This window comes from Protopterus annectens, chromosome 8.part0 (genome assembly GCF_019279795.1).
Source record: "Protopterus annectens isolate FY-2018-M chromosome 8.part0, PAN1.0, whole genome shotgun sequence".
Lineage (NCBI taxonomy): Eukaryota > Metazoa > Chordata > Ceratodontiformes > Protopteridae > Protopterus > Protopterus annectens.
This window is the reverse complement of record NC_056741.1, coordinates 1,489,744,987-1,489,769,042: the sequence shown is the minus strand read 5'-3', so window position 1 is coordinate 1,489,769,042 and position 24,056 is coordinate 1,489,744,987. Positions and strand designations below refer to the sequence as shown.

Sequence of the window (24,056 nt, the reverse complement as noted above, 5' to 3'; positions counted from 1 at the left end):
CTGTGGTTGTGCAGCAGTTAGCATTGCCACCTCACAGCAAGAGGTTCTCTGGTTCAATTCTTGGCTAGGGTGCCTTCTGTGTGGAGTCTGCCTGTCCTCCCTGTGGTCATGTGGGTTTCCTCTGGGTGCTCCGGTTTCCTCCCACATCCCAAAGACATGCTGTAGGTGGATTGAACACTCTAAATTGGCCCTAGGTATGAGTGTGTGCATGTGTGTACTTGTGAAAGGTTGGGTGCCAGGCTGGCAACTCAACACCATAAAACTTCACTGCCACTCATTCTGTGGATCATTGTTTCACTGTGGTGACCCCTAAATGGGAAAAGCTGAAAGAAGAAGAAGAGTCTCTTTAATTGATGGCAGGTATGTACGTACCCAAGAGGACTTAATGCTGTAATTAAATCAAAAAGTGCTTCAACAAAGTATTAGTTTAAGGGTGTGCACACACAACAAAGTATTAGTTTAAGGGTGTGCACACTTATGCAACCAGGGTATTGTACGTTTTTTATTTTTTATATTTTACCACTAATAAATTTGTTTTTCAATTGAATTGTACAGGTTATAGGTCACATTAAAGGTGGGAAAAGTTTTGAAATTATTTATTGTGGTCTCATTTATTTATATCACAAAAACCTGGCATTTTAACAGGGGTGTGTACACTTTTTATACTACTGTGTGTGTGTATATATATATATATATGGTTTCACTTTATAATCTTGAAATACTAAAATACTGAATTTTAGTATTTTGAGACTATAAAGTTGAAAGTGCAGTTAGGTGAAACTGCATAATATTGAATGTGGAAATATCGAATCTGCCGTTGTGTTGTCGCATTCGTGACGTGCGGTGCGGTTTGTGGATTTAGCTGAGGATTCAGGTAAGTGGTGTTCCTGCAAGGGTATTGGGAAGGGATTTAGTGTGTGTGAGTGTGTGTAGTGGTGAGTTTTATGTATTTGTGTGCTTAGTTCAATCTCGGAGTTAGTATACATAAGTAATGGGGGTGTGGGGGGTGCAGCCCCCCACATGAGGGTTGCAGGGGTGCTTGCCCTCCTGCTTATAGGTAGGATAGGTATGTTTGTTTGTTGTGTTGTGTTTGTGTGTGTTGTTTTGTTTGTTGTAGTTTAACTGGGTAGGTATATGTGTGCTTGTTTGTGTGGTGGTGTGTGTATGTGAATGATCGCGATTTTGAATTTCGTGGATTTGGGTGTTGGTTTTCTGGGCTTTCGGCTTTATAGTCTCACGATACTAAAATTCGGTATTTTAGTATTTCGAGATTATAAAGTGAATCCATATATGTATATATATATATATATATATATATATATATATATATATATATATATATAAACACACGCACACATTTTTTAGAATCAGTCGCCTTCTCTAGCATACCTGTGCATATGTGCTCTTCAAAGCAAGTGCATATATGTCTGTGAAAATAAATAATGCAATTACCCTTTCCTTAGCAAAGTGTAAATAAACTAGAAAACTACTGTAGTATGATTTTTGAGACAGCATGTTATAGAGAAGGATTATTGTGGCTGAAAAGTACAATTGTAGTACTTTGTAGTCTCAGTGGTACAGGCAGAAAAACTTTGCAAATGTTCTTCTTGTACTTGTATCAATGTTTTCCAGCTGTATAGTACTGTATAAGACATTTTAAACAGTTTTGCTGTGCAGATGATTAGGCTGTCATTGTATGTAAAATCTATTGCAACCCTACCCCATATTCTAGACATAATGAGAATATGGGAGATTGTTGTCACATGTAGTATGCAACCAGTACTTGCCAGAAATTCCTGCAGCTCCTTCAGTGATGCTGTAGGTCTCTTGGCAGCCTCCCTAACCAGTTTCCGTCTTGTATTTTCATCAGTTTTGGTGGGATGTCCAGTTCTTTGCAACGTCATTGTTGTCCCATATTTTCTCCACTTTTTGATGACTGTCTTCACTGTGTTCCATGGTATATCCAATGCTGTTGAAATCTTTTTGTACCCTTCTCATGACTGATACCTTTCAACAATGAGATCCCTTTGATGCTTTAAGACCATGTAGATATATTTGTAGGTAAAATATGCTCAAAGAAAGCTACTCAAGCTATTCTGTAAGCAGTATAGACAAACTTACCACCTCTCTCTAAATTAGCCTTTCTGGTGTAACTGTTACCAAATGCCAAAGACATTTCAGCAGGTGCGGAGTTCAATTAACTCTCTCTCTCCTTCTAATCCATTTGATTTTTAACAGTAGCCTTTACCAGCAACACTCTGTACTATACTTGGCAACTATAACCTTTCTTCTATATAGTTTTTTGTAGAAACTGTCCCTCAAAAAAAATCAAATTACTTTATCTGCCGCTCTTCATACTACATTGTGAATCATCCGAGAAACCATATTGTGAACAAAGATTTAGACTAGCCATCCTAACAGCAGATTAATTTCTCCCACTATAAACTGTCAATGTATGTAAAAACAGCAGTAGAGCTGTAACTCTTAAATGTATAATATAGGAGTTTACCATTGCGTAATTCTTCTGCAGCTGATGATAATCAGGCTTGCCACTGCCCCACTTGTTGTAATGTCTTGAAGCCCTTGCAGGAAATCGAGTCTAGTTACAGCACTGACCACCTTGTTTAAAATACTGAACCCCATCTCCCTCTGTCTCATTTCTGGGCTGTATGAAAAAAGACAGTGAAATCTGTGAAGCACTAATTTGGTATCCCAACCTGTATCCTCAGTAGTATGCAGGACAAAGTAAAACTTTAGCAATAAGGATAACTTTTCCCAGTATCAGATCCTGGCTGCAGCTAACTTTGTAAAGCTTAGCAAAAATAGATAAACACCTTTTTCCAGAGGGGAAAAACAATTTAATTAATGGTTTAAGCAGATCTTTATTCAATGACATATGCTGTATTGGTCAAACCTATTATGTAACTGATGCAACAAGAATAGCCATTGCCCGGTCTTTCTTCCTTCCCACACTCCTATATACATCTGCAATACTTGGAAACTTGCAAACCACACAACAAACAAAATTAGAAGCATGCTACAAGCAAGTAGCAAAATAGGACTCACCACTATCTTGACTTAAAACAAGCAAATTAAAAGTCCTCAAACAAAAATTAAAACAATATCTGACTGATGCCTTGCTGTGTTCATTAACCCACCAGGATAACGTGGAACCTTCAAGTCACTGCCATGCCTATAAAACACCTGGCTCATAGACACGTGAAGCACACACCACAAGCTGCTTGTACAACTGTATTACCTCACCATTATTTCTCCCTAAGGTTTTCCCTTTTCCACTAGATTTAATAAATTCCCAGTTTTCCTTATCATCTCTCTCAACCACCTCTTCCTACTTTTCTAATTTCTCCTATTCCCCTCACTCTGCCTACTTTTCTTCTCATTGCAAGATCAAGTTACTCTATTTTAATGCTGGATAAACTGAATATCACTGCCAATGTTCTTATTGTTAATATTCTGCTTTCTCAGAATTCTGTGTCTTAGACCAATCATCTATGTTGTTCCTATTCTTAATGTAGGGTCTATATTACATCAGCGAACGCTTAAAAAGCGAACGCTGATTGATCGACCTTATGTAATCGAAAGCTTACAATCTTGAACTGTCAGATCAGCGATTTCTTTCCTAGGGAAAAAAATCGCTGATCCAAAACACATACACACAACACAAGCACACCAAACAAACAGAAATCCACAGATATACACCTAAAATCTGACACCTAACCCTACACTAAACTATGCACACACCACTAACTATCCACTTACCTTAACCCAAACCCTAACCCTAAGGATCGTCACTATCGCACACTCACCTCACCCGCTCCCTAACCCTAACTCACCTAAACCCGCCCTAACCCTCACGTCCACACAATCGCACACATACCTAACCCGCGCCCTAACCCTAACTCACCTAACCCACCCTAACACTCACATCCACACAATCGCACACTTACCTGAATCCGACCCGTAACTTTCCACCACATCATTGAAAATACCGACGCAACAGAAACGGACAACCGAAGTCTTTCCCTAGGAAAAAATGTAGGTTTCTGTTGCTTCGATATTTTGAACATTCACTTAAATAAGGTCGCTCAATCAGCGTTCGCTTGTTTAAGTGTTCACTGATCTAATATAGACCCTTAATGTAGTATTTCATAACAACTCTATGTAGCAGACCATTACACCATTATTGTATGTTGTCTCTATGTTTATTGTACTGCTTTTCTTAGAACTCTGTGTATTAGAACATTATTGTATGTATTTTTATTCTTACAGATTGGAACTTTTTTCTCAGGCTCTGCTACAAAGGAACTTTTCTTGCGCAGTAGGACTATACCAGTCAACAAAAATAAATAAATTATATTTATTTATATAGTAAATATACATACATAAACTGATGCAGAAAACCCTTCTAGTACTTTTCACAAATAAGTATTTAAAACTCTTTTATTAATGCAAAATATCACAACAACAGCACTACTAGATAGGGGCCAAGAGTACTAGCTGCTAGTACAAGGGTCTAGGGAGCTACTAAAGGGGAGGTGAATACCGCACAACATGGCTGGGCTAATATATGCCTTCGGGCAGATAGCCCAGTACCAACCTATGAACCTATGAACCTATAATATTTGAAAAAGCCCATTTTCTGGAAGAGTTTTGTGGTTTGGGATCCATGCACCGTGTTTTTTCACTTGCAACTAATTTGTGTGTGGTGTGTGTATATATATATATATATATATATATATATATATATATATATATATATACATGTATATTATATGTATATTTTCATGCACATTGTTGTAAATAAACACACAGAAAACTTTCTGTACCTTATGCAATAAACTTATAGTTTTATATAAGTAGTTAACATCACCAAATCTATAGCTTATTTCTGTTTATGTAATTCTCTTTTCCCCAGTTCCCTGAAATTAGTATCATCAAAGTTCTGTCTGTTGCCTAACACCTTATTTTCCCTTTGTGAGTAAATTATGGATGCTACATCACTGAGACCATCAGACTGTATCATTTTGAACATTCGCTTAAATAAGGTCGCTCAATCAGCGTTCGCTTGTTTAAGTGTTCGCTGATCTAATATAGACCCTTAATGTAGTATTTCATTACAACTCTATGTAGTAGACAATTACACCATTATTGTATGTTGTCTCTATGTTTATTGTACTGCTTTTCTTAGAACTCTGTGTATTAGAACATCATTGTATGTATTTTTATTCTTACAGATTGGAGCTTTTCTCTCAGGCTCTGCTACAAAGGAACTTTTCTTGCGCAGTAGGACTATACCAGTTAACAAAAATAAATAAATTATATGTATTTATATAGTAAAAATACATACATAAACTTATGCAGAAAACCCTTCTAGTACTTTTCACAAATAAGTATTTAAAACTCTTTTATTAATGCAAAATATCACAACAACAGCACTACTAGATAGGGGCCAAGGGTACTAGCTGTTAGTACAAGGGTCTAGGGAACTACTAAAGGGGTGGTGAATACTGCACAACATGACTGGGCTAATATATGCCTTCAGGCAGATAGCCCAGTACCAACCTATGAACCTATAATATTTGAAAAAGCCCATTTTCTGGAAGAGTTTTGTGGTTTGGGATCCATGCACCGTGTTTTTTCACTTGCAACTAATTTGTGTGTGGTGTATGCATATATATATATATATATATATATATATATATATATACATATATATTATATGTATATTTTCATGCACATTGTTGTAAATAAACACACAGAAAACTTTCTGTACCTTATGCAATAAACTTATAGTTTTATATAAGTAGTTAACATGTCACCAAATCTACAGCTTATTTCTGTTTATGTAATTCTCTTTTCCCCAGTTCCCTGAAATTAATATCATCAAAGTTCTGTCTGTTGCCTAACACCTTATTTTCCCTTTGTGAGTAAATTATGGATGATACATCACTGAGACCATCACACTCTATCATTTTGATTCTTTATGGCCTACATAGCCTTCACCCTTCCACTCTCTGGGTATATAAGTCCAGGAATCACATGTGCACCACTGCAAAGATGATGCCGCTCTGTTGCCTGTCTACTGACATTTCCCTTTGTCTCCATTAGGTGGCTTTAGGGCATTGGAACAATCAGTAGTCAACCCTCAACTCAAGGGAAAGAGGAGATCTTACTGTACTTAACTTAGCTGTTTCTCTGACCTTCCTTCTAATGCTTAAGTGTGAGCTGAACAAGAGCTGTTAGCACTGCAGATGTGCTATACTTTTTTAGGACTTAAAAAGCACAGGTACCGTGCTTTTTAAAGTGTTTTTCCAGTGTTATGTTAAAACAATTTAGTTTTTCACAGGTGGTGAATCCTACCGTTCTAGTTTCTCCTCCATTATTTAACTCATTCAATCCTGAGAAAGCCCACTGATTTAAATTAGTAAATTGGTACAATGACACATGGCAGCTCTGGAAATATATGTCTCAAAAATCAACCAGCAAGGGGTCAGGACTACAATAGCACACGATTCCATGTTCAAGTTTTTCTGCATGGTCAGGATACTGGTTATCTGAAATAGTTTGAATAAAATAACAACTTGTATGGCAACAATTGCACAATGGAATAATAAATGAAAGTTTCTTTGTAGAGCACACTTACCTGTAAAGTTTAATGGAAAAAGGAGTTTTATCAGTGCAATGTCATAATCGTGGCTTCGATCATCATAACTGTGGTGGTATACAACTTTTGTTACAGTGTATCCAGAGCTTCTTTCAGCTGATGAAAGAGTTGCAATTCCTGCATAGACAAGCCATGTGGATGATGGAGGTAACCTGTAACTAAAGTCAGATATTTTATCAAATAGATTTTTAATGAAAGTAAAGACATCATACTATCGATTTCAAGTGTCTCTTACTTTAAAAGCTATCCCTGGTTGTTTTGTTTCAGAAAAGCAATGGGATTCCAAAAAGGTCAAGTTAGCATAGTGGAAAGCCTCTGCCATCCTGACTCATTACCCTAAACCTGAATTCCATCCCCATCCTGGGGAATGACATCATCTCAGGGGATGAATGCACATAAATCAGTACTTCATAATGCTGAAGTACTGAATGCCAGTTATTGTCAATCTGCTAGGAGTCTGGTAATGAGATTCTGAGACAATTTTACTGCTTATTCTGAGTGCAACATGGCCTAATATAAGGTATCATCTGGTTTGCTAGGTCTGACTGAAGTTGCCATAGCTCCACATTGTATGGCAACTCTGGTACAGCAGTCTGGGGAGCCTGCCTGCAGTAACAGACCTACCCTATAGGTGGAGCTTCACAGCCATTAGGCTATCCTCTACAGCAGCACTGCCTGTATGTGGAACTTGCTACTGCAACTATATGGCTTCCCACCAGGTGCCGCCCTCAGTACCAAGTCCCTCATATAGGTGGAGCTGTTGCTTCACTGAAGGGGGCCATCAACTTCAGTGGACATCCACACTGCTCCAAGGTTGTATATTGGTAGCATTCACACACTTCACATAGCTCAAACGTATTTCAGTGTAGTAAGGCAAATTCCACATTTTGATTGGGTCTAAGGCTCTGGTAGTCCCCGTTAACAAATGCTGAATGAGGATATGAAGAGCCCTAGGTTTTAGACTGAGGAGTGGCATAACGGCTCAATGTGGCATGTTACTTATGAAGTCCGTTTGCAATCCTGTCCTGGGTGTCTAACTTTACTGCCACCACTGGAAGTGTTAAAAGACAGACAACAGTAACTCTGAGTGCACTGTTCTTCCTCAGCAGCTTTAGATTACAAAATGTGCAGTTTCCCTTGCAAAACTACTTACACATGACTGATGACATAAAGGAAGAATAGAGAGATAAAAGCAGGGGTTGGAATGGAGGCATATGGACATGGAAAATTTCACAATGCAAAAAATAATAAAACAAAGGGGTGAAGCAAAAAGAGGATTAGTAATGGAGAAGTTATAGAAATTGAAACTGAAGTTATGGATTACCTGTGAAGTGAAGGATTTAGTGTAAAAATTCCAACTCTGATATTGTCACAGCATGATGGATCAATGAGTCACCAAATTAAGGAGAAACAGGTGGTATGGGAAGCATCTGGTCACTTGCCACATGAAGATACTCTGGAGCCTTCAGTGGGAAACCAGTGCAAAAGTTCAGTTGGAGTTGCAGTGCAAGGAAAGGAACATGAAACAATAGCCATTCTGACACAGTCAGTGCTGTGGAGTGATAGGTTCATAGGTTCATAGGTTCATAGGTTCATACTATGATAGGCCTATGAGTTCCTATAGGAAAGGGCAATGGATAATGCAGGATACAGCTGAAGGGAATATGTCACAGGAAAATATTCTCTAACTTTCTGTAGTATGCCCACAGAAAATGGACAAGAAAGAATGTGTCCTCCATTTTGAAGAAGACGATCTAAGGGAAGAGTTGCTTGATAGAGATGCACAGGCATATTACGATCGATGAAAGAACGATTACAGAAAGTCAACGAGACCCAAAATGTAAGCAGTCTGATAAAACAAATGAACATGGTAATCACAAGTATTAACAGAAATTCATATGACATATCAGAAGTAAACAGGATATATTACTGGGCAGCTAAATTAATAACAGATAAAGTCTTACTACCAAAACACAGGGCAGTAAGGGAAAGGAAGGGAAGAAATTACATGCTATCATGGAAGTATCAAATAAAGGAAACTATAAAGCAATTAAAACAAGTTGTTTCATTGTTAAAATAATATAGAAGAGAGAACAGATAAAAAAAATTCTTAGATAGACGTGATAAAAACAACATTCAGTATCAGAACAAACCAGGATCTATCATTCACTGTTTCAAATAAACTAAAGCTATCAGAACTGGCAGAAAAACTGAGAAGATACACAAATATAAAGGAAAGGTACAAAATAAGCAATTCATTGATGATCCAAAAAAGTTTTATAGAAAACTGGGGAACAAAACAAAAGGAATAGAAAGACCTCCAGAAAAAATAAGATAGAGACACATTTTGGAGAAATATCTATGAAGACCCTGTGGAACAAAGATGCTGAATGAATAGAAGATGTAAAAGAAACAGTAAGAAGTTCAACTGTGCATGATATGTAATAGATGAAGCGATGGTTACAAAAACTGAAACAAAATTAAGAAAAATCTCCTAAATGGAAAACTCCAGTCTCAGATGCAGTACCTAAACTTCTGGGACGGCACAGCGGTACAGCGGTTAACGTTGTCACCTCACAGAAAGATGTTCTCTGGTTAGATTCTCAGCTGGGGTGCCTTCTGTGTGGAGTTTGCATTTCTCCCTGCATGTTTCCTCTGGGTACTCCAGTTTCTTTCCATAATCCAAAGACATGCATCTGGAGAGTTTCCCCTGGGTCTCCACTGAAAAATAGGCTCTGTCCTAGTCAGACTTTCCCAGTCAATAAATAATAAAAGTATTAATATGTTTACATGAAGATTTAACTCTTAAGTAAAAAATTTTTGTATGCAAATCCTGAACAGACACCAACCTGGTTAACAAAAGGTAAAATGATACTCCTTCTTACGAGTGAACCTGCAATCTATCCTAAAAACTACAGACCAATAACTTGTCTTCTGATGATGTATAAATTATGTACTAGAACTGATGCCGACAGAGTTTATAGTCATTTAGAAGAAAACTCAGTCATGGCAATAGAACAAAAGGGTAACATTTTTGTTAAATAAAGTTATAATGGAGAATTGTAAAAAGGGAATAATGTACGTATGGCATGAAAAGATGACAAAAAGCCTTCTACAGCATTCCACATTCATGGATAACAGTGCTTACAAATATATAAGATACACCCAAAACTGATCAATTGCATTACAGTGACCATAAAACAGTGGTAAACTACTTTGCAGCCAAGCCACGATAAAAGAAAAAAGGATTATCCCAGGGATAAGAATTCGAAGGGGGGTATTCTAGGGTGACTCTGTCACTGCTGCTCTTTTATCTTTCCCTTAACCCATTAAGCTGCTTACTTAACAGACTAGGTCATAGTTACAATTTGGCTCCCAGAAAACAAAGTGTAAAGGCTTATCTTCTTTTTGTGGATAATTTAAAACTGTATAATTCATCAGATGAGGAGCTGATAGCACAACTGTATGTGGTCAAAACTTTTTCAGGTGATATAAGAATGTCATTTGGTCTTTATAAATGTGCAAAAGCAACATTTACACAGGAAAGCTGCAGTACCAAAAAATATCAGTCTTGGACAGGAATGGGATATAAAGGAACTTGAGCAGGAGGGAGTATATAAATATTTGGGAAATGATGAAGGATTGACAATAAAACATTAACAAATATGAACAAAACTCAGTAAGGAATATTTAGAATATTAAAATTAATACTGAAAAAAGCCCTGACATCTAAGAACAAAGTTCAAGCTATAAACCTGTTTGCATTTCCTGGCCCTAAAATTTTATTTTATTTATTTAACATTCGTTTACTGGGAAAGTCTGACTTGGAACAAAGCCAGTTTTCAGCAGATGCCCAGGGAGAGATGCTCCAGACACGTCTTTGTAAAGTGGGAGGAAACCAGAGCACCCAGAGGAAACCTACACAGACATAGGCAGGACATGCAGACTCCACACAGAAGGCACCTCAGCCAAGAATCAAACTGGAGAACTTCTTGCTGTGAAGCAACAACACTACTGCTGCACCACTGCACCATCCAAGTTAAAATATATTGGATCAGCTGGACAGTAAAACAGGAAAAATGCTTCACACATATCAAATGATATATAAACATCAGTGCATACCAGGGTTATATATTCATTGCTCTGAAGAAGGTATGGCATCCTCGAAACTGATTGCATGTATAGATCTGAAATTGTAGGACTGCATACATGTCTGCTGACATCACCAGATCCAAACATAGAGAAAATTTTAAAACATGAAGAGAACAAATCTAAGATGACTTCCCTGCTTAATTTAACAGAAGCATATTGGTATCAAGTGGGAATAGAAGTCAAGCTGGAAGTAGAAAAAATTAGGCAGCAACGGAATGTGTCAGAAAAGAAAAGAAAGAATATAAGGAAAAAAAAATCAGAAGAGAGGGTAAGAAATGTGAAAAAGGCATAAACATAGTTGCAAGCACAGAAAACTCCTGTAACAACCTCATGTTGATCAGGATTTGATGCAGAAATGGTTAAGGAGAGGTGAATTTAAACCAAATGATGAAAGGTTAATATTGGTAGCCCAGGATAGTGGATTACATACACTTTGGTTTAAAAAAGTCCGTGGAACATGTGAGAGAAACAGACAAATGGAGGTTCTGTAAAACAGAACTGGAAACAGTTGCACATTTTGTTACTGGGTATGATACACTAATAGCAGAGGGCCTGTATACTGAAAGGCATAATAATGTGGCAAGACTGTTGCACTGGGGATTGTGCAAATATTACAGTACTGAAGTAACTTAAAAGCATTGGAAAGATGAGCCACAAAGCAATATAAAGAATGAAGGAGTTTATATCACATGGGATCACCCATTACCAACACTCTGAAAAATGAGATGCAGAAAATGAGATATAGTAGTCCATGAAAAGACAAAAGTAGAATTGCTCATTAAAATTGCTACACCCAGTGATTAAAGTGTCTTATGTACAGACAGACACAAACTTATAAAATATCAGGATTTGCCGGCAGAAATTAGAGCAATGTGGATGGATACCCCAGCAGTTCCAATAGTAGTAGAAGTAATGGGTCTCATAAAGCATTTACAGTCATATTTAGGTATGCTACCCATGTATGTAACTTCATATGAATTGCAGGAAGAGTCGATTCTTGGCACAATGCAGGTGCTATGAAGAGAACTTTTGGCTTAAGTCAAAGCTTGAAACAAAACAAATGTCATTAACTTTAATTATACTTTAACTTAAGAACATGGTCCATTCCTGTCATGGTATTAGAAACCCAAAGGACTTGGAGAAATTAAACCGAAGAATGGAGAGATGAAAGCAGGGATCAGTATGGAGAAATTAAATCAGCAAAAAAAGTAGAGTAGTATTGCTGGAAATTAATTCATTCTTAAGTCTTCATGAGTAACTTCATGTGGTGGACTCCGTTTTCACAAAATTTCACCAAGACAACAATGATATATAGACTGTATTTTATAACAGCATATATCATGGAGAATGGCAGGTTAAAAAGTAAAAGACAGATGGGCACACATATCCTTGGATAAAAAGGGTGCAATCCTGATGTATGCACTGGTGGCAGGACTAGAAAAAAAAAGGCAGTGTAGTATTCCAGGACATTGAAGCATTTCTATGACAGGGTTAGTCCAGGCCTGGGGGAAGATGTCCTCTGTTGTAGAAGGAAGTAGTAGTCTAAAAAAACTGATCAGGAAAAAAGAGCTATGAAGATGACAAAGTGGACTATTGAAGACAAGTAAGAAATGATACATTGTTACTATTAAACAAGAAGTCGAAAATCTTCTCATCGAAAATATATAGAAAGATCTTTGAGAGAGAAATCAGAGGAAAGAAAAATAATTGAACAAAACAAATAATAAAAAACGGCTTCATATAAAAATGTCCATTCATTAATACAACATATTTATGAAGGAACCTAGGGCCATCTGGAAAAAGAAGTGATAGAAGAAGTGCAAAATATAAATAATAAAACCCTGTGATTATTGAAAGGTATGAGAAAGAAATAAGGACATGGGAAACAAGAGGACATCTGGTATGGTGCAAATATTTATGCAGTGGAGGAAGCCAAATGAATACAAAAAATAGGCATCTCCAGAGAAAATTTGAAGAGAAATACAGACAAATGTACCTAGATATAAAAAATTTCAAAATACAAAAATAATAAAAAGGCAGAATGTAGAAGAGAGGATCAGTAAGGTAGAAGTTAAAGAGAAACTTAAAGTTATGGATTATCAGCAAACTAAATGAAGGATTTAATTTGGGGAGTTTGACATGGGCAATGTCACAGCATGATAGAATTATGGGTCCTCAGATTATGGAGCACCAGGTGGATTGAGAGGAATCTGAAGAAGATTTGTAACATGATGATGCTCTGGAGCTTTCTGAAGAAGACCAGGTAGAAAGTCCAGATGAACGTGCACAGCAAGGTAAGGAACAGGAAACAAGGACAACTCTGACACAGGTATTGTTCCTGAGTGATGAGCCAAAGGGTTCCCATATGAAGAAATAGCAGATGAAGCAGGGTTCATTTGAACAGGATATGCCACAGGGCAATTTTCTGGTACTTTCTGTAGATTGCTCATTGGAAACAGACAGCAAAGAAGATTCTCCCCATCCAGAAGAACATATTAAGGTAAGACCTGCTTGATTTGATAGAAGTGGACAGACATATTAAAATAGATGGAAACATAGATAACAGAAAGTAATTAAGACCTAAAATGTGAGAAGATTGGTATAACAGATGAAAATAGTAATCATGACTATTAAGAGAAATTCATGTTACATAACAGAAATAATAAATAGAATATATTACCACAGATAAACTAATAGTGGATAAAAGTGCTACCATAAAAACATACAGTAACAAAGCAAAGGAAGGAAACAGGTAAAATGTCACCATGGAAGCATCAAATAGGGACAACTAGAAAGGAATCAAGCCAAGATGTATCCATGTTAGAAGAATACAGAAAGGGCAACAGATTATCAAAATACTTAGAAAGATAAATGTGGTAAAAGCAATCCACAGTATCAAAAAGAACCATGATTTGTTATACACTACTGGCAATAATAAACTAAAAATATCTGCACAGCTAGATAAGCGTAGAAGGTATGCAAGTAAATACAAAGGAAAAGAATACAATAAACAATTAATTGATGACCCAAAACGATTTTACAGAGTGCTAGGAAGCAAAGCAAAGGAATCGAAACATCACCGTGGCACATTTTAGAAAAATATTTATGAAGACCCTGTTGAACATAACAAAAATGCTGAATGGCTAGAAGAAATAAAAGAACAGTGAGGATCTGTAATCTAGAGGATAAGAAATGGGATGAAGTAACGGCAAGAGAAACTGAGGCAACATTAAAAGCTCCTAAATGGAAAACCCCAGTTGCAGATGCAGTACGTAACGTCTGGCTAAAAGCATTAATATCTCAGGGCTAAATCTTTGTGTAAGAATAACTTTCTTGTGCATTCTGAACAGACATCAACCTGGTTAAAAGGAAAAATGATACCCCTCCTTAAGAGTGAACATGTAGGCCATCCTAAAAACTATAGACCAATAACTTGCCTTTCAATGATAAACTATATACTAAAGGTGATGCAGACAGAGTTTATAGTCATTTAGAAAATAAATTCAACTATGACAATATAACTAAAGGGTAACAAAGTCATATGGAGCAAAATAATTTATTGCTAAATAAAGAAATAATAACAAATTGCAAAAAGGAGAAGAATTTAAGTATGGTATGGATAGATTACAAAAAAGCATTCAACGGCATACCACATTCATAGATAAAGGAATGTTTACAGATGTATAAGATACACCCTACATTGATCAATTACAATACAGTGACCATGAAACAGTGGCAAACTACTTTGCAACTGAGTCATGAAAAAGAGCAAATTATTATCCCAGGGATAAAATGGGATGAGGATATTCCACAGTGATTCTTTGTCACCTCTGCTGTTTTCTCTTGCCCTTAACCCATCAATCTCTTTACTTATCAGATTAGGCTATAGTTACAATTTAGCTCACAGAAAACAACCTTGTTTAAAATTTTCTCATCTACTTTTACTTTATTTAGTTTGTTTACCCAGGTAGTACACTGATCACAATAGACCGTTTGCTTGTACAGCCTGGGTGAAGGAATGCACAAAAAATAAACTGGATGACTTAAAACTGTACAGTTCATCAGATGAGGAGCTGAAAATACAGCTACAAATGCTTAACATGTTCTCAGATAATACAAGAATGTAATTTGTCTTGATAAATGTGCAAATGCACTGTTTGAAACAGGATGGCTGCAGCACCAACAAAATATCAGCCTGGGACAACAGTGTGATATAAAGGAACTTCAGAAGAGACTATATAAATATCTGGGAACTGATGAAGGATCAACAATAACACATGAACAGATGTGATAAAGCTCCATAAGGAATACTTCAGAAAACTAAAACTAATATTGAAAACTGCTTTGACATCTAGGGAAAGAGTCCATGCTATAAATCAATTTGCACTTCCTGTTCTAACCTAAAATTTTGGAGTAATGAACTAGCCCCGAAAACTATTGGACTGACTGGACATGAAAACAAGGAAAATGATTCATGCTTATCAAATGTTATCTAAAAATTAGTGTATACCATGATTATATATCCTTTGCTCTGAAGGAGGTATGGGCCTCCTCTAAATATCTTAAATGATCTTGCAGTCGGACATAACCATCTTCTGACCTCATCAGATCCAAACATAGTGAAAGGTTTAAAGCATGAGGGCAAAACTTTAAAATGACATCTTTGCTTAGTTTAACTGAAATATTTTGGTGTCAAATGGGAATGGAAATCAAAACCGAAGTAGACAAAAATCAAATAGTAACCGAATGAGCCAAAAACAAACAAAAGAATAAAAGGGGGAGGATCAGATGAGAAGAAAAGAAATTTGGAAAATCCACAAATATAGTGGCAAGTATAGAGATCTCCTAGACCAATCCCATGTTGACCAAAGTTTGACACAGGAATGGTTAAAGGAGATGCGAGTGGAAACCAAAGATGAAAGAATAATAATGGCAGTCCATGGTAGGGGAGGACATTACACGTTGAGTTACAAAATCCATTGAAAAAGGGGGAGAAACAGACAAATGCACATTCTGTTTCTCCCACCTTGTTGCTGAGTGTGATCCATTCATGTCAAAGGACCTTCTAATGAAAGGCACAATAATATGACAAGACTGTTGCACTGGGGATTGTACAAACACTACAATACAGAAGTAGTTGAAAAGCACTGGAAACATGAACCATAAAGCATTATAGAGAATGACGAAGTGTACATCACATGGGATCATCTGTTATCAACATTTCAAAAAATAGATGCGACAACAACTTATATAGTAGTGTATAAAAAAAAGACAAAAGTAGCATTGATCATTGAAGTTGCTACACCCACTGATTACAGTGTCTTCCATACAGAAAGAGACAGTCACCAAATATCAGGATTTGCAGGCAGAAACAATAGTAATGTAGAAGAAAGATACGCAGACAGTTTCAATAGTAGTAGGGAAAATGGTTCTTATAAAAAATACATGCAGTTGTACTTAGATATTCTACCAATACATATAACCCTGTATGAAATACAGAAGGAAAAAATTCTGGGCAGATTGCCGGTGATGAGAAGAGCACACTTGGCAAACATCAAAGATTGAAACAAAACTGAATTCAGAAAATCTAATCATGCCCTGACTTAGGAATGAGACTCATTTCCTTCATGCTATTGGAAACCCAAAAGACATGGAGAAATTAAACCAGGAGATGACACCACTTGATATTATGCACCGTTATCAGAAATTAAACCAGGAGATGACACCACTTGATATTATGCGCCATTATCAGAAATTAAACCAGGAGATGACACCACTTGATAGTATGTGCCGTTATCAATATATCAGAACAAAAATAAGTACTTTTTATGCTTCAATGTGTAATACCACAAATTCACCATCATAGGTCCAGCCATACTGATGGGATTTTGTTTTAGAGCTTCATTATCTGTCTCCCGATATCTATTCAAGTTCCAATTATATGGCTCATGCAAGGCAATGAAATGGGGAGCATCCTCTCCTTTATATAAAACAGGAATATTGTGAGGCATCAGCATCTTACACAGCTTGAGAAAACATGATTTTATTTTTTCCCGGATTTACAAGATTTGTGGTGGTAATGATTATCTTTTTTCACAGTTAACTACTTAAACTACAGTGTATTCTTAGGCTTGCCAATTTGTAGTCCATTAACAGTTGGCAGATCCTCCCACACACTCTTCCTTAGAGGTCAGACTTGTCAGTCTACTGCAGGTGCCTTGTATGACTCAAGTCATCTTATGTCTACCCTCACAATGTAGCACATTCATGCAGGAAAGTCATCTTATGTCTACCCTCACAATGTAGCATATTCATGCAGGAAAGTCATCTTATGTCTACCCTCACAATGTAGCATATTCATGCAGGAAAGTCATCTTATGTCTACTCTCACCATGTAGCACATTCATGCAGGATATGTAAAACCTTCGGTTCTGAACAAATATATATTTAAATTAGCCATCAATATCTTCTTGCATTTCATTATTCAGTTCATTACACTATTGTACACTGATGACTCATCTAAACATTGGCTATCGTGCAACTATCCCCAGGAAGCCATAGTATTAGGTGAGTTTAACACTGATTGGAAAACCTGTTCCTCTGAATCTCCCTCTACCCACATAAACCTTCACGGGTTTGCACAGAGCATTTCCACTCCCACTAGGTTCAATAAAAACAAAGCCAAAGAAAGTATCCTAGATTGGATACCTATCAATGGCCACCCCCAAATGTACAAGCCAGGGATACTACCTGATGATCTAAGAGATCACAGCCTTACCTATATTATTAGGCTTAAAGCCGACATTCCCCATCAGCCCACCTATAAAACAATAAGAAACGTCAAGAACTTTAACCTTGACAACTTCCAAAAAGAACTCAAAGCATGCAATTGGTCTGTTCTGAAACAACTTCCATTACAAGAGGCAGAGGATTACTTCAACACTAAATTCCTGGCTATCCTTAATTTATACGCTCCTACCTGCACCATCCAAGCCAAAACAAAAGTTGCACCATGGCTATCTAAAGATACAAAATCCAAAATTATACAAAGAAATAAGGCCTGGGCCATGTGGTATGTTACTAAAGCCCCACTGGATCAAGTCAGATATCGGCAATTAAGGAATGAGACTAAAAATCTATAATTCTAAACAAAACAAAACTATTACTCTCTCCTGCAACAGAAATACCAATAAAAACCTCAAAAGATCTGGGCTGGAATAAACAGCCTTCTCCACCCAGGCTGTACCACCACTCCTACCCCATCAGCTGCCCTTGACAAATCTCCTGTAGAAATCACAAACACCTTCAATACCTTCTTTACTGAAACTATCCATTCTCTAGCTACCCATCTCACTCCCACGTGCTTAAACTCCAGTGCTGTCACACCTAGCTCTGACCCCCTCAATGCTCAACTCTCCTTTAGATTTCAACCTGTACCTACTCCCCTAATCTGGGCCCTACTTAAAAAACTCAGACCTACTATGTTAGCTGCTGACCTCCTCCCTGCTAAATATCTGCAAAAAGCTGCGGACGCCATAGCGCTCCCCTTTTCTATCCTGATAAATAGATCCATCTCCGAAGGAACCACCCCATCAATATGGAAAATTTCACATCATACCTCTCCATAAAGGAGGTAGTTCCACAGAGCTGTCTAACTTTAGACCTATAGCCATTCTGCCACCGCTAGCTAAAATCATGGAAAAATGCATCCATAAACAACTTATGCACTTTCTTATGCAAAACAAACTGCTCTCTGACTCTCAGCACGGCTTTAGGCCATTCCACAGTACCACCACTGCTCTCTTATGAAAGGTCTACATAGCCGGTTTTAGGCACCAGCGAACCCTGTGGTCGCTGGGGGCCCCCTAGTCTGGGGGGCCACCAACCACTGCAAATGATGTTATCTTGATATTTTGTAACATGTCTGTCAAACCAACAAAAGCTAGTACAGCAAGCTTGTATACTTAAACCAGGTAAGTAACAATAATTCGTATTTATCTCCTTCAAAATTCAAACATCTGTAGTTATAGTAACAGTATTTTGTCAGGTAACAAGCTTTACAGTTTCATTAAATATTTTACCGATGACATAATGCCCCGGCCTAGGTTAAGCCTTGATGCTGGACATCCTCTTCACTAAAATCAACAACATAGCCAGCTTTAATAACTGTGGCTGCAGGGGCCCCTTAATCCTCATTGACTGAGTGGGGGCCCCACAAAAGCTGCTGTTGGTTGGGGAATGAGGAGAAAAAATTTATTAATTTTCAGTTACACTCTTTAACCTGAACAGGACTGTGATATGACCCTGTTAGGACAAAGCTGTAATGAATATAAGCAAAGTAAGCACTGCAGAGATCAGCAGCCCAGGGTGACAGATCTCAGTGCAAACTGCGGAGTTTAAGAAGAGCTGATGCTTCTAATCTTCAGAAATGGTTTCTTTTTTAGGGGTTTTATACATACTGGCAGAACAACTGATACTATAACTCTCAACGTATTTGCTGAAGAATTCTGTTCAGTAATAAAAATAATAGCATAATAAAGCCTCAAAATGAGGAACACATTTTATATATTACTCTAATTCACTTAAAAAAGTTACTAGAATAACACATTTTGCATCAACATGCATTTTTTAGATAATAAGTGTAAAACTGATTACTTGATTTAGTGTGACAGAGTAAACTATGAGACAAATTTGAAATCAGGGATAGTGATAGGTATTAGTTTACTACTTACTGAAGTAAATAAAATTGTCTTAACCCTGTTGCTGTTTGATGACTGCTAAATAGCAGTCACTGATCTTGTGTAGCAGTAATAGTGTTGTACAATGTACTTGCTGAAATAAGTACAAAATTAACATTGCTGTGATGTGTGTGTGTGTGTGTGTGTGTGTGTGTGTGTGTGTGTGTGTGTGTGTGTGTGTGTGTGTGTGTGTGTGTAAAATATCACTGCTTTTTATCAATACACACATCCAATAATGCCGGAACACACACATTATTCTTCTGGGTATCAATAAAAATGTAGCTAACAAGTGATTATATTTCAAAAGTAAGGCATAATGTATGTCATAGGCATTCAGACACTTAGATCTTCTAGGTATCCGGTGGCCTCCACTTTCTAGACTGTATAAATAGATACAGGGGGCTCCCTTAATCATCCTTGACTGTGGGGACCCCAAAAAAGCTGTTTTTGGTTGAGGAAAAATGAGGAGAAAAAAATGCTTTCATTTTCTGATTGCACTGTTTAGCCTGAATGGAGTTATATGATATGACCCTGTTAGGATAAAACTGATAATAGCCTCTGTCCTCAACCACAAACATTCTAAAATATCCCTGCTCAGATGTTTGTGTACAGAAATTTACCATAGGTTATGTGGGTGCTGGGGATTGTGTGGTCATCATTTCCTTTACTTTTCTAACAGACCTCAGAGGTATACAAAGAAAGTTACTTTAGCTCCTGTAGGGGCAGTGTACTGCCCAGTAGCAGCAAAGTAGAATACATTATTGCAGTCATTATTTATTTTCACTTTCCTTACAATCAAACATCAGACACATACAGCTGGTTGCCTTTGGGGTTAGGATCGAGGAGTTAGTAGGCATGCTATATATATATATATATATATATATATATATATATGTATTTCAGCAGTCACTTGAAATACATGACTGTGGCCATTTGAACCTCTGCTTTCATCCCAATCTAACACCAGAGGGTTGCATAGGCAGTGACTGTCTTTTTGGGACGATTAGTGAGGCAGCCAATATTCCCATACAGGATCTGTGTATCCTCACAATTGACTTTTTAATTTACTTGGAGCTCCTATTTTTGTCAGCTTTGCATTTTAAGTCTTGGGTACAACTTATTTCTTCATTGAAAGAAAAAAAAGACTGATTTTTTTTTTCTTACTCACAATTTTTGTTTAGGCCACTTTTGGATTAAAAGGTTGGGAAATGCTCTAGCTTCTAGGGGCAGCGGCTTAATGGAGTTATTTCCTAAATGGTTATTACTATGCTGACTTGGTTAAGGAAGTATATCGAAAAGACAGAAGGAAAACTAAAGCTGAACAGCAACATTGAATTTCTTTCCTTAATCATCATTTCTGTTCAAGCCATCATTGGGTAAAAAGAAAAAAAATAAACTTAAAAAGCACTTTAGAGCATATATAAAGTTATGGCTTCTTGAAAAAGCTGAAGAAAAAATGTAAAATGTGAGAAATGGAAGAAGAAAAGTAATATGCATAAGTGGGAAGCCCAACATGGGGAAAACAGAGGGGCACTCTTTGGAGGTTGTGTGTGTTTTGTTTTTTGTTTTTTTCTTTTGGCGGGGGCTGAAACAGTAACCAGTGCCTAGGGTTCCATTGCATATTATTTCTGTCCTGTACATAGAGTTGTTGTAATGTATCCTTGTTACACCTAAATGGCAGTAACTGTAAATGTCCCTTTGTGAGATGGGCCAACACAGTGTGGTATGTATGCCAGTTTTAATAAGATCATTGTAGCTACAGGTCAGTCTGTGTGTACTACTCCTAAAAGCCTGCAGCATGAACTAAAAAGATGGATAAAAGTAGTGGCAGTGACAGGTTGATACTTAGACTGAAAGTGGCCAGGGGGCCCCCAACTTGACATTTGCTGGGGGCCCCCAAAATGCTAACACCGGCCCTGTTTGTCTAATGCCATCAATCTTAATCGTAATAACAACAAACTATCCTCAGCACTCTTTCTAGATTTTTCAAAGGCCTTCAACATGGTCAGTCATCAGCTACTGCTCAATACCCTGGAATCCATCGGATTAGACCATCATGCTATACAATGGTTCCAGTCCTACCTACTCGGTAGACAGCAGGCTGTCATATGGCAGAATAAGCTGTCAACCCATCTGCCTATAACCCTAGGAGTCCCACAGGGCTCCATACTAGGTCCCCCTCTTTTCTCAATCTTTATTAACGATCTTCACACAACCATCATAAAAGTAACTTGCATCCAATATGCAGATAACTCAACACTGATATGTTCTGCCTCCTCTCCAACACACCTACTGTCCCTAACACAGACTACTTTCAACTCCATAGAAAACTGGCTAGCTAATCGCTACTTGCTCCTAAATCTTAACAAAACCAAACTGCTGCTTTTCTCCCCTAACCGTAGGTGCTCGCTTCCATTCTTCAGCATTAAATCTAACAATGACAGCATCATTTCCCCAGATGACCCCACTAAGCTACTAGGTGTATTAATTGACAACAACCTTAAATTTGATACGCATGTTAACCATACTATTAAGTCTATTAACAAAAAACTTGGCTCCCTGTACAAGCTCAAACCTTTCCTCAACCCTCTTGCTAGAGCAGCTATTGCATGGTCCCATCTTATCTCTCCCCTTATGTATGCCTCCCCTGTACTCACCTACCTGTCCAAAACTGATCTCAACAAATTATCCTACTGTTACAACTACATAGCTAGATTTGCTACTGGCATGGCATATAGGACTCATCATTGTCAAAACCTAAAAGCTCTAGGATGGCTAGAAATTTCTACCCTTCTGCAGTTCAACCAGCTTATAGTAGTGCACAAAGTCCTCCACCAACATGAAAACACCCCTGCCCTTAAAAACATTATCAGCCCCCATAGTGCCCTCAGGCCACTATGCTAATCTAATAAACTAATGGTACTGCCCCCAAAATCCAACAACTCTGCAGGAGATGCTCTGTTTGCCAACTCAATTGGTAAAACTTAGAATCCTACTTCCTACTAACCTTACTAAGGAAACTTTGCTACCCCTATTTAGAAAAGGCCTCAAAATTACTTTAAATCACACTGGCTCTGCCCTTGCTCAAATCCTGATTAGCACCTCCACTAAAATAAGTATTCCTTCCTAATTTGCTTTTTAGCAATCTACCCATGCCACATTACATATGTATGTCTGTACATATTGGAAGATGCTATCTGTTTGTGTCTTATGTTTATATTTTGATATGTTTCCTATGTTTAAAACTTTGATATGTATTAACTGTCTTTGTTTTGTTTTGTTATGTGGAGCTTTTCTCCCCGGGCCTCCGCTGAAAATGGACATGTATCCAGTCAGACTATCCCGATCAACAAATGTAAAATAAAATAAATAAATAATAAGTATAATATTTTTTTTCTCTGTGCTGAGCAGTGACTTCAACTTACTACTTATATTAATTCAAAATAAACTTTTATTAACTGGGATAGATCACATTTTCAGGTATAACCCCCCAGCCTCTCTGCACACATAAGTATACAGTCATTAACAATCAAATTATAAGATTTATAATGAAAACAAAAATACTATTGAGTTTTACAGGACAGGAGCAATAGCAGAGAACAGTTACAAACTGAAATCAAATCAACATTACATTAACATAATACAATGCAGAAAAAGACCTTTCCAAGAACAAATTTTGACTTTACTAAGGACAATTTTTTCTCTGAAACTCAAGAGGACAATTAATGCCAGTGCATAAAAGGTCTAAGTCACATTTCCTTTCAAGAAGCATTTTGATTAGAATGCTTAAAAAGATAAGCTTTTAACATATTAAAGGTGGAAAGGAAAGATTTATACATATTTTCTCAAGAATGGATTTTCAGATTTTGGGGACCATGGTAGAGAAAGCATGTTCTGTCTTCTTTAGTCTGGTGTGTGGAATAAAGAGGACTGGGGTGGCAGTGGATAGATTTCTGATGCTGTACATGGTGTGTCATAGTGTGAGTCTGCTAGTAAACAAGAATGGCTCCATGTTGTTAAGTTTAAGTATCATAGTGCTGAGGATGAGGGTGTTTCTTTGGGGGATGGGAAACCAAGTGGTAAGAGTGTTGCAGTGGTGTTCTCCCCTGGAGTTATAAATCTGCAAATGTTGCCAGAGAAGGACTGGAGATGGGCAAGATTATTTTCTAAAAAGTTGGTAATTAAGTAAGGAGTAAACTCTACCTGAGTCTGAGTGAGGAGGACTCCTTTGCCACTAGCAGTCCTGCCCTGGGCAGACAAGAAGTGAGAGATTTTTCTAGTTCAGAATAGAAGTATGCTAATCTTAGCTTTGGTGGCTTAGATGTGGTGTTGGAAAATGATACAAAGTTCTACTCATTCTCCTAAGTATCTATAGACCTGAACATCTGTTATTTTGTTTTCTGTTTTATTAACACTGATGGACCATCTGGATACATGTTTTTGAGTCTTTGTGGTGTTCCAAAAAGCATAATTGTAGTCTT

At 37.3% G+C, this 24,056-nt stretch overlaps 1 protein-coding gene across 1 annotated transcript in view; it reads right to left on the bottom strand.

The window, feature by feature from the left end:
* The window catches only part of TMPRSS5 (transmembrane serine protease 5), an 819,938-nt gene that overhangs the window by 357,897 nt on the left and 437,985 nt on the right, over nucleotides 1-24,056 (bottom strand). Inside the window, exon 8 of the mRNA XM_044081066.1 lies at nucleotides 6,659-6,843. Coding sequence (XP_043937001.1) covers nucleotides 6,659-6,843 — 185 coding nt within the window. The remainder of the gene's footprint in view (nucleotides 1-6,658; nucleotides 6,844-24,056) is intronic.